The 12586-nt window shown below is 32.5% G+C and overlaps 1 protein-coding gene across 10 annotated transcripts in view; it reads left to right on the top strand.

Annotated features, from left to right (window-relative positions):
- Positions 1 to 7996: 7996 nt before the first annotated feature.
- The window catches only part of LOC108330556 (BEACH domain-containing protein B), a 53395-nt gene continuing 48805 nt past the window's right edge, over positions 7997 to 12586 (top strand). For 5 of the 10 annotated variants that reach the window (XM_052875865.1, XM_052875864.1, XM_052875858.1 and 2 more), the window contains exons 1-4: positions 8002 to 8280; positions 8407 to 8548; positions 8656 to 8857; positions 12264 to 12327. In XM_052875865.1, coding sequence (XP_052731825.1) covers positions 8739 to 8857; positions 12264 to 12327 — 183 coding nt within the window. In that variant the 5' untranslated portion in view covers positions 8002 to 8280; positions 8407 to 8548; positions 8656 to 8738. Of the gene's footprint in view, positions 8281 to 8406; positions 8549 to 8651; positions 8858 to 12263; positions 12328 to 12586 lie in introns of all 10 variants that reach the window. The other 5 variants (XM_052875868.1, XM_052875867.1, XM_052875860.1 and 2 more) reach the window with 5 other exon arrangements.

Raw genomic sequence — 12586 nt, 5'->3', positions numbered from 1 at the left:
ATTACAAATATATTTAACCTTTTATTAAATATCAATGTGCCCCGTGTGATCCGTAACTAGTTAACAACAGGTACTTTTTAACTTATTCCTCTTATCAGTAATGTTTTTTCTCTTATACTCTAAGAAAAAGCACAGTGAAAAATTATTGATCAGTTGTCCTCTCAATATCTCAGTGATTTCATATATTTTTTTTCGGCTAATTCTTCTCCTAAGGGTTCTAATAGTTCTAAGAATAAAATTTTCATGAAATTTCAATGTAGTCAGTGTAATTTACTTGGTCATACTAAAAAAAATGCTACAAGATTATCGTCCAAATTATTTCAAGAATCATGCTGCACGTAGTGCTAACTAAGTTCAACAATTATTTTGTTTTAACTCAATGTCAACAATAAATTTCCTCAGTACCAAATGGCCTATATTGTTACTAATGTGATAGATAATAATATTCATTTCATTTGATAAATGTTTATCTAAATGGATATTAGACTATGGGAAATTTTGCATATATGTTACTTTAAAAATCTATATCAATAATATGTTTATGTTCATGGTTCATATCTTCTATTATCTAATTCTATGAAAGTCAAATAGAAGGCATAGATAGTTTTTCTCCATAATATTCTCTATATTAATCTGCTTTCTTTTTTGGCTTTGATAAAACATAATAATTTTCTTTTCATTATGGAACCTAATTATTTTGTTTTGGAGAACTTCCGGACATAGAAAAAGACTGACACTGTTAAATACATAAAAGATCTGCTGGTTCTTGAATTGACCCCTTCCCATTCTTTTTCTAATTCCATTCATTCTTGTAACCGATATCATGTATATTTTTCAAGTTGTTTTATATAAGTGTTGTTACTTTTACTAAAATACGTTTCAATATTATTTGGTTTAAAACGACATTCGTTTTGGTTGAAAATTGTCAATTTAATTAATTAGTGGATCACATTTTGGATAAAATGGATACAATTTACGTTTACTTAACTAAATATACATAAATTTAATACATTGATTTAATTATTTTACATAATTATTTTACACAATCCATGTTTTATTTTGTTGATTAAATACTTGAGGGGTTGTTTATAATTTGGCATCAAGTCGTATGGGCAGTATTTTGTTTTACTTTCATGAGATGAAAATTTCTTATCCTTTGTTCAAGTTTAATAACCAATTATTTTATGAATGTACCAGTATTTATACCCGTGGACTTTAAACTTTTCAATTTCTATTTAAAGTTCCGCAATTAACTAATTAATATATGTTTCGGTTGTAGGGGTTGAGTCGTCTAATACCTCCACGTTTTCCTCTTCTCATTTCTCGATCGTCCGGTTCTCGCTCCTTACTCCTCGATTTCCTCCTCTGCGTGCGGGTGGGAGACTTGTTAAAGATTATCCGATGCCAAAGTCAGTTTGAGAGCAATGACGTTTTCAATAGAACAGTAATAAATGTGCAGTAAATGCAACCTATCTACCACTCACCCTGGATCTGTATTTATAGTTTTTTACTATAGGCTTGGGATTACTGAAAAGTTAATCACGACCCAAATTCAGTCCAATAGCTCTTAGCAACTACTTACCTTAATCTTAATCCTAATCTGGTTAATTAGCGATGTGGTCGGCCGGTCTCCCGAAGTTTAGTCCTATGACCGGCCGGCCCATATAGGCAATCTGGTTAATTGGTGATATGACCGGCCGGCCTCATATGAGTTGTTGTTCATCCGGATGGCAAGCGGCAAGGTTGCGTAATTGGATAATCATGGACCTACGGACGTCCGACCTATCACTGCCCAACCCCTCCTGATGACGAGCGGCAAGATAGCGTGATTGGACAATTATGGTTATCCGGACGTCTGGTATGTTCGCTGCCCGGTCCCTACTAGTACAATATATATATTAATGTACATTGTTGTTGTTGCACTCATACTTTATGCGTAATTACATATCATTATTGTTAAAATATTTAAAGGACAAACGACTATATTTTCTCAAAGACTAAGTAAGAGCTTGAACATAAAATATCACATAGTGAATAATTTTTTATACTTTCACTCATATCTTAAACATATTCCAAAAAGAAAAATAGTTACTTAAGCATTAAAGAGTCTTTTACAAGTGAATATATTTTCATCCAGATTGACCTACTTAGGAAAGACATTCAAATCTTGCCACGTGTCTTGTTAGATATTCTAAACTTGGTAAGAATATTTGGTGTCCACTGTGGAGTCTTGGTAAAGCTATCCCTGACCTCATTTATACATCCCTACCACCAACCTGGTGCATTCGAAACAAACATCTGAAATGGAACCGAACTCCATGAACACCATCCAAAACCAAGTTCAACAACTATTTAACTAGAATAAGCAACTTAGGAGGTAACACCAAGTCGACTTGGTGAACATGCAGGAAAAGGTGGAAACATTATTGAGGACCTAAACTAAGACCCTATCTCAATAGTTGAACCAACAACGTGAAGCTTATCCAGATGCATTGAAGGCCAAATTAGACAAAAAGGTTATTGTAACCCACTCATTCTTGAAGACGGTCCGCTATTGTTGAAACTTTTCATTCCTTGGTCAGCAAGAGTACTCTCGGTTGAGAATAATTTGAGAGTACTCAATTGAGAACAATTCAAGAGTACTCAGTTGAGAACAATTTAAGAGTGTTCACCGACTCCAAGAAGTAGAAGTCATCTCTATAGGTAATATAGTGATCATTGAAGGGGATCATGATGTCTTTTTGGGATCCCCAACCTAATTTTTATTACTCAAGGAGCGTCAAATCTCAAGGATTTGCTCGGGTTCATAGCCTACAGAGGCATTCACCCCATTCGCGGGATGAACCAAGAAATTATTCATGGGTACATGAGTTTAAAATGAACTTTCAAGACGTGAGAATGCACCCAGAACCTTAGGAGGATGAATAATTCTATCCTTTTACTACAGAGTTAGCTCGAGTCAACCTCTCTCGGGGGATCAACATTAACATCTGGAAGTATGATGGAACTACTAACACGGTTATTCATTTGAAAGGATACCTAACATAGGTACACGTCCATAAACCAGGGATAAAAGGGTGTATTGTTGGTTGTTTCTGACCACTTTGGATGCTCAAGCTCTATATTGGTACTATGTTTTGCCTCCAAAATTGATGGACTCTTTTAACACTTTGAGTATGATGTTTAAGGCTCGATTTTCTGATCGCAAGGTAGTTTTAACGACATCGACTTCCTTAAAGTTCATAGAGCAAGAGGAGAACAAGACCCCAAAACATTTCATAGATTGATTCACCATTACCACGACCAACATACTCAGTTTAACTTTCTTAGTAATAATGCACTCCCTGATTTGTGTCTTTTTATCCCAAATTGTTCTCAAACTCCATATTCAAAAAAACAACCTGAAAATATGGATGCTCTTAGACAACGCGTGGCTAAGTATATTGCTATAGAGGAAAACATGTTGAAAAAGAATGTGGAAGCCTGACCCTGTAGGCCCTAACAACAATAAAAGAAACAAAATCCTTGAAAAATGGGTAACTCGATATGAACATTACACACCGATCACAACAAGTCGAGATGTTGTTCTTAGAGAAGCTTATAATCTAGAACTTATCCAACTCCTGACACCAAGACCGCCACATCTTCTTCCTGATCCGACCAAGAAATGCATTTATCATCAAACCATCAGCCACACCAGTGAAGATTTTCGATTCTTGAAGGACCTTATAGAAGAACTTATACCCTAAGAGCACTCAATCGCTTTGCACAACAAAGTGGATAAGGGTAAGGACTGGGTTGAGGTGGCCAAGCTCATGGACAATACCAAAGGGAGGTTATAATTGAGTACATATAGAGCAATCAAACTTAGTTGTATAGGTCTTAGAGGCCGATCCTTTGACCTTACCACGAAACCTCAACAACCTCAACTCACTCCTTACCAGCAAAATGATTTATGGCGAGAGGAAGTTCTCAATGAGCTCAAATGTGATATTAAAAGAGCATAAACTTGGTGGGAAGATTCCCTTTCAAAAGCCTCTACCATGTCATTTAAAAAATACTTAATCAATTTATGCCTTTCACCACATAAACCACTTTCAAATATCACATATCCACACTAGCCTTTGTTTAAGTAGCCACGTATGTGAAAATGTTACACACCTTATTCACTCGTGGCTCACGTGAACACTGTGTCGTTAAGATTTAAATGCAGTCATAGAAAATGATCAAACTGAACAAAAATTACAAAAATTGGGACCACTTTGAACTCTCAAAAAGTCGATGACCACTTTGAATAAAACTGACGAAAATTGGGATCAAAAGAGGTATTAAGCCTTAAAATCCCCAAGTATAAAAATATATATATATATATATATATATATATATATATATATATATATATATATATATATATATATATATTTATAATTAAGTCTTTTTGTTGTTAATTAATATGGATAACAATGTTGGTCAGACAAAAAGCAGGGGGTTAACCTAACATAAAAAGTGTGGGTTAGTTTTTTTAGTCTGTCTCCACATAATTTTTGGTCGTATATAAATTTTAATAATTTTATTTTTATTTAATTAAATTAATAGAAATGATAATTATATAGGTCAATTTATTGAAATAAATAATGTTCATAATTCTATAATTTTTAAGTATAAGTGTGTTGAAAATAGAAATGACTTTTAAATTACCTAAAATAATGGAAGAAATGTGAATGAGATAACTACTTTTTGATAGATTGCATGTGAATGAACAATCTACTTTAAATGGACTAAAAAAGAAAGTGAATGAACAAGTTATTTAGGAGAAACACACGACATAGATGTTAGATTTTGAAATTTAAGTAATGTAGACTATGTGGAGAAAATGTGAAACAATGATTGACATTCGCATCCCACGAAATATGGAGAACAAACCTAAACAAGTGATGAAACTAAACTAGTCGACTTGTTTCACACTTTTTCTTGTAGATGAACTCGCATATTTCTATAATAATAATAATAAATTTACAAAATTTACGATTTTCTGATTTATTTTACTCATAGTATTTAATTTTTAAAATACAGACACTCCTTTTATTTATAAAAAGAATGAGAGTTTCATATATTTATTTTTCTTATAGTTGATGTTATTTTTCTTATAGTTGATGTTCGTGATATTGTCGGATGTAAAAATTAAATCCTTTATATCCTAATTAAGTCATTAATTCAATTAAAAAATATAAAAATTAAAATATCAAGTATAATTAAATTTTTTATTAATAATTCAATTAAAAATACTAAAATCTATAAATAATTTAAAACTTAATTAAATAATTTTAATTTTCATGTGAAAATACGTAAGTAATGATGATATACAAAATAATAATATCGTGATTCCAATGATTAGCCAATAAAAAAAATGAAATGAAAATAAAACTTTTCTTTAATATATAATAAAATATTTTTGTATACAAACTTAATTCAGTGCCCAAATTTATAACAAATTTATAATTCAAACTCAATTTATAATATATTTAATTTATATTATATATATTTTTAAGTTTATTTAGATTTTATTTTAAAATTTTATAAAATATATTTTTAAATATTTGTATGTATTTATGAGTGCTCACAAGTTTTAAAATACTCGTGGATATATTTTAAACTGGTACCTATAGGTAACAAGATGGGTAATAAATGAATTTTTTTGTTGTGAGTTAGGTGGTAGGTAGGCACTATTCGTGCTTGACCTGACCTGTTGTCATCCCTATTTGAGACGAGTTTTCTTTTATTGAATACTCAATCGAGTTGACTTTGGATTCAATCGAGTTTGCTTAGATTGAAGGCTTAATCTTATCGGCTTAGGTTAAAGGATTAATTGAGTCAAGTCAGATTGAAAGTCGAGTCGATTTTACCTAGGCCAAAAATTGAGACGAGTTGGGCCAGATTAAAGGTCAACACGGGTCAACATTGGCCAACATAGGGCAAAGGCTGAAATAGGTCGATCTGGGTTGAAGATTAAGATGAGTTGGTCGAGTCGTAGGTCAATACGAGTCGACATACGACAAAGGTCAAGACGATTCGTGGTAAGTTGAAAGTCTGGCCAATTCAACCTAGATTAAAGATCAAGCTTATTAAGCATGAGACGAAGGACGAGTCATGACTAAAGGTGAAGATGGAAAGGGATCATTACTCGTCAAAGGTCGAAAGGAGGAGATTTATGCTTAGGATTGAGACAAGTCAATCATGTTGAAGGTTGAGATAATTTGACACAAGTTAAAGGTCAATTTGTTTCTATGCAGGTGAAATATTAAGTAAATTTGGCATAAGTCATAAGTCGAGACGAATTGGTCGCGATGAATGACAGACTAAGTCAATTATGACTGAAAGTCGAGACAAGTTGATTGACTTAAAGGTTAAGATGAATTGACATAGGCTGAAGGTTAAGACATGTTGTCAGGGGCCCAAAGATTGAGACGAGCCAGTTAAGCTAGAGTTTAAAATGAGTCATAGCCAAATATTAAGTCAAGTCGACCTAGGATGAAGGTCAAGTCTACTCGACCTAAAACGAAAGTCAAATCAATCAATCTAAACTAAAGGTTGAACTTATTTGGCTTGGACCAAAGACTAATTTAAGTCAACACAAAATAAAAATCAAGACAAATTAATTTCGATCAAAAGTCAAGAAAAATTGACTAAAATTAAATGTTAAAATGAGTTCGTCCAAATAAAAGTAAAGAAAAACTAATATTTTTTTTAATAAGAAAAGGCTAAATTATAAATACTTTGAATTATCCAAAATAAATATTTAAAAAGAGAATTTAATTATAAATGATTCAAATGTAGTTTTTTTAGAATTAGTGAAATCTCTTGTATTGTTACTGTGTGTTTTTGCATCAAGTTTCTTTTACTTTGATTCTTTGTCCTCTTTTCCGGGCCCAAATATAGTCACCGTCTCACCATCTGATGGTAACTTATTCAATATGATAAATCAATTACTCATGTGTTGTCATGTCTGTACAATTTTTTTTGTCCGAATTATGTATGTAGAAGAAAAGAAGTTTCAAGGTAGAGATAATGATTAAAATGATCTAAAATGTTTTTGCTTAATAATTCTTTTATCATTGTTATTAGTATTTTTTTTTTAATTTTGTTTTTCATCAAGTTATTACTATTTTTATTCTTTATTCAGCGTTTTTTAATTTTGTTTATTATTTTAAATATGTTTATTTTGATATTAATTTTCAAAATTAATTTGATGTACAGTCCTTCATATTAAATTGACACTGATTGACACGTATTATTTATTGCTACATTCTAAATTAATTTTAGATGATAATGCATATTTGTTTTGTTAATCTAAGTGTTATTATTTTTTTGACGGACAAAATTATATTTATTACCTTTTTTGAAGTGAAACCAAATTCTGAAGGTTAAAAATAGTGATATCAAATTAAAAAATTATTATAATAGTAAAAGAAAACTATTAAGCAATTTTGTTTAAAAGATGTAATACCATTGTATGATGAAATGGAAAAAAATGTTAAAAATGTGGAATTATTTCCTTTTAATATTAACATTTTCTTTTTATTAATTTTTAATAGATGTATACGGGACCTTGAACTTTGTTTTTCTTAAAATTTTACATGTTTTAAGCTATTTCTTCCTCGTATGGATCGAAATGGATGAGTTTTTCAAGTAAATTAATTTTATATTTAATCAACCTTTACTTTTCAACTCATTATTCTTTTTACGTACAGTTTTATAATCTGCTGAATTGTTTTTTTACCTATTTCTTCCACACTAAATAACTAAATATCTAATATTATTTCGTAATTTTTTAATGTTTACTTAACTTATTTTTCCATTTTCACTGTTTTCTATCCTCTAAACCATTCACAGTGGCAATGAAAGTAGTAAATTAAATTAAGAAAATGATTGCGTAATTGCAGTTTTTAAGGGCAACTCGGTGTTGATTTCTCATTTCTACTTATTCAATCACAACGATAGAAAATGAAAAGAACATCGAAAAGAAAAAAATCAGAAGGGTAACACCGAAATTAAACGACTATAAGGGGTTTGCTTTTTAGTGCTTTCCGCTTCCTCACGCATTGTCATATCATATTCTTCTTACGGCGATGACAATTTCGTTACCGACGCTATTAAAGTAGCTCCGACCAAAATCTTAAAAGAAAAAAAAAGGGTATTGTATTGAAGCTTCTACAATTGTTATTTCCGATCTCTATTTGCAAACCCTAGAACTCTTGATTCTTGATTTGTCTCACTATTCAGGTATATATGCTGCGCCTTGATTATTGATTTCGCCCCTCTCTTTTCGACGTTTAATGGAGTATTTTCTGTTTTCGAGAAAGACGTGTGCATTTTACATTGAATTATTTATATTCTTGAAATATTCAGAATCCGTTGCTAATCAGTGAGTGGGATGATCCCTGACAGAGCTAATTCAATTCATTGAAATAATCTCTGATCAGTGAGCTGAGAAGGGTGGTTGAAGTTCGAGTGAGAAATTTATGGTGATTTTGTCAAGTCTCGTTTTTGAGTAAGTGATTTTCACTTGTTCTTTTCTTTTTTATCATCGGTAATCATTTTGCAACACTCAACTAGATTGTGTAATCTTACTACTGGTGATTGGTTTCTTTGAGCTAGAAAGGTGGTTTCACGAGAGTGATGGGTGGAACCTTTGATTGGTTTGTGAAGTCTCAACGCTGAGCTGATCTTGGTGAGGAAGGATGAATATCGTCAAAGGAGTTGCTGACCTTATTAGAAGAACTTCTGCTGGGCACACTGGCGAGTCTTCAAGTTTCCAAGCTCAAAAGTGCTCTCCTCCTGGGCCCAGGATTCGCTTTAGGTAACAATACATTTTTCAAAGGGTTTTTATATTGGAATTAAATAATAAAGCTCTATATTTGTAATGTTAGTTTTTTTGAGTTATGTTGATGTGCGAGTATGTTATTCCACCAGTAAGTGGAAGAAACACAATTTATCATCCTCAGAGTGTTTATCAAGTAGTCAAGACTGCTACTGCTATCCTTTTTCTATAATTTATAATCGAGTAGAGTTTCAGAATAGGAGCTTCATCATATATGTAATCTTTCATTTAGTGTTCTGATGCACAAAGAATAAAGTATGTTAGACAAACTCTTAGGGGCTATTAATATAATATTTACTAATATGCCATAAGTAGCAGTGGGCTTGCAGGTGTCATCCCTCTTGAGGTTGGGTGTGTTGGTTTGTGAATTTACGTGATTATTTAATGGAACATTTGTCCTCTAGTAAAAAACGAGGACAGACACATTGCTTTATTAAAATTATTATTTGTTACTGCTTTATAGACTAAATGATAAATATAATAATTTTGTTGAGTTGTACCAAAGAAGGAAACCCATGTAGTGAATCACTATTATCTTTTGGAATAATACTACCCTTGATTATCTTGTGCATTTTGGATATTTTTGAAACTTGTTATTGTATGGCATATGATATGTTTGAGAAGGCACCTTGGAGTGCTCTTAGGGCTAAGAGGATCCAATAAACTGATTCATTAGGTGGAAGAACCTCAAGGCTTAAGTACCACATCAAGCCTTTTATTCTATTAAATGTGACACTCTTAACAATGCCACCCCCTTTAAGAGATTATTTCTGCAATGATTTTCATTCTATTGATATTGATCTGATGTACCTTATGTTAATCACCCATCCATCAATATTTGGCTTTAAGCTTACTTCAACTTGTAGGTTTTCCTTTTCGTAGCCTAACTCATGGCAAAATTATTGATTGTTAGGATTTATGCACATGAGGAGAGTCGGATTTAATGACTAGTCCATTAAGAGAGAGTGTTTCACGACTTAAATACCACATTAAATAGTTTGTTTTAGTGCATGTTAGAGCTTTAAAAGCTAAATGTTGCTTATATAACTTGAGATTAAAACTGTAAAATAATTCTCAAGGGCTTGAAAGATCCTTCTTACTCTCATTCTATATATAAGAAAGTTTTGATACAAAGTACATGATAAATAAAGTAACCCTATGCACAATATAATGATGATAAATAGGGTAACCCTAAATACAATATAATGATGATAAATAGGGTAAATATTCTAACACTCCTCCTCAAGTTAGAGTATACAAATTGTATGTAGCAAGCTTGGAACAAATAAACTCAATCCGAGGACCCCTTAAAGACTTGGTCAACACATCTGCGAGTTGATCGTTTGTCCCAACAAACTCAGTACATATTTCTTTAGTCAACAACTTTTCACGAACAAAATGACAATCAATTTCTATATGTTTAGTTCTCTCGTGAAACACTGGATTTGATGCAATGTGGAGAGCAACTTGATTATCGCAATACATCTTCATAGTATGGATGTCACAAAAGTTAAGCTCTTGAAGGAATTGTTTCACCCATATAAGTTCACATGTTAGTGACACCATCGCTCTATACTCGGCTTCAACTGTTGATCGAGTTACTACATTCTGTTTCTTACTTTTCCATGAAATAATGTTTCCTCCCAGAAAAACATAATATCCTGTAGTAGATCGTCTATTAATAGACGAACCTGTCCAATCTGCATCACAATACCCAGAGACCTGAATGCTTCCTTTATCTTCATATAACAATCCTTGTTTGGAGCCTTTTTGACATACCTTAGAATGCGAATGAGAGCATTCCAATGGTCAACACATGGAGCCTGCATTAATTGACTAACCATTCCAACTACAAAGGATAGATCTGGTGTTGTAACAGTGAGATAAATCAGTTTTCCAACTAGCCTTCTATACCTCTCTGGATTGGAGAATAATTCACCTTCTTTTGTCCTTAATTTTTGGTTTGGATCCATGGGACTGTGTACCGGTCTGCAATCAATCATCATCGTTTCTTGTAATATATCAAGAGTATACTTCCTTTGGGAGATTACAACTCCATCTTTTGATTGCGCTACTTCAATGCCTAAGAAGTATTTGAGACTTTCAAGATTCTTGGTTTGAAAATGTCTACATAAATACTCTTTCAGTAATGACAATAACATCAACATATACTATTAAGTAAACACATTTTCCAAGAGAAGAATGACACTAAAAAACCGAATGGTTTGCTTCACTACGTGTTAGCCCAAATTTTTGAACAATGGAGCTAAACTTTCCAAACCAAACACATGGTGATTGCTTGAGGCCATATAGAGATCGATGGTGACAAGCTTCAGTGGACAACTTCTCACAGTGGCAAAACAGTGCCAGACGATGGTGGACAGTGGCAAAAGGCGTCAGACAACAACAAACAATGCTGGATAGTTGCGGACAACAACTAGGGTTTGGAGACTAGACAGAAACCAGAGCGAGATCAACCCGCTCTGTTACCAACTTGAGATTGAAACTGTAAAATAATTCTCGAGGGCTTGAAAGATCCCTCTCACTCTCATTCTATATATAAAAAAGTTTTGATAGAAAGTACATGATAAATAGAGTAACCCTAGACACAATATAATGATGATAAATAGGGTAACCCTAGACACAATATAATGATGATAAATAGGGTAAATATTCTAATAATATATATAAGCCTTCAACATTTTTGATATGTATGGTGAATTTCATTGGTGTAACGTTGATGTTGCTGGAGATCATAGAAGAGAATGTTGTTAGATTTTGTTATCTGGTATGACACATGAGTTACTTTTACGTAAATATATATTTGTTAGGTGCAAGGCATGGTGACATTTATTTTACTTTTTGTTTATTTCATGCATACATGATAATGTAGACTTGCCAAACATTTTCTGATGTTTCATAAGATATTTTTTATGGGTAGTGGTGGTCTATATAAAGATATTTTGTTAAGGTGTGAAAGTACAATTGGGGTTAGGTGACAATAAGGTGGCTAAGAGCTAGAAGATTTTAAAGCAAAGAAAAACAAAACAAGACAACAAAGGAACTACGAATGCAGTCATGCTGCCCAATCCCTTTTCATGTCACCAGCATTGGCTGGTCCCTTCAGACAACATTTTCAGAACAATAGAGAAGCAACACTGCAAGCCTTTCCAGAGCAAGATTTTGGGCGAGATAGCACTCTTAAATATGCGAACATCTGGACCAAATAATTGCAAATTAAAAGAGGGTTAAATTGTGAAATTAAAAGTGGGTTGGGGGTGGTTTACAAGAGAACAAGACAGAGGGAGAGGGAATCATTTGTTTCAACAATGTTTGAATCCATTTTTCCTTTACCTGAGTTTGTTTAATTTTTTACATTTTCCAGTGATTCGGGTGATGAGGCAATTGTAAATACACTCTGGGAGCGATATGAAAAAGCTGATGATAAGGTATGGTGGGATTTATACTTATAAAATACTTAACTTTCTGAAGCTTGGTGAACTTCATATGAACTATTTCTTAACAAATTCATATATGCATTTAAGTCAGGTATATATGTTTTCTGTAGGTGTTGCTTACCAACCTATTGTTAAAAATAAATTATCACACATTCTTTGTGTGTTTTTGCATTGATCAAGAATAGTGCTAAATGCTTTGCTTTATATGTCTTTCCCTCACTAAATTAGTTGTCTATTTAGTAAACTTGCT

The sequence above is a fragment of the Vigna angularis genome, chromosome 4 (assembly GCF_016808095.1).
Source record: "Vigna angularis cultivar LongXiaoDou No.4 chromosome 4, ASM1680809v1, whole genome shotgun sequence".
Taxonomy (NCBI): Eukaryota; Viridiplantae; Streptophyta; class Magnoliopsida; order Fabales; family Fabaceae; genus Vigna; species Vigna angularis.
This window is presented reverse-complemented; position numbering and strand designations above follow the sequence as displayed.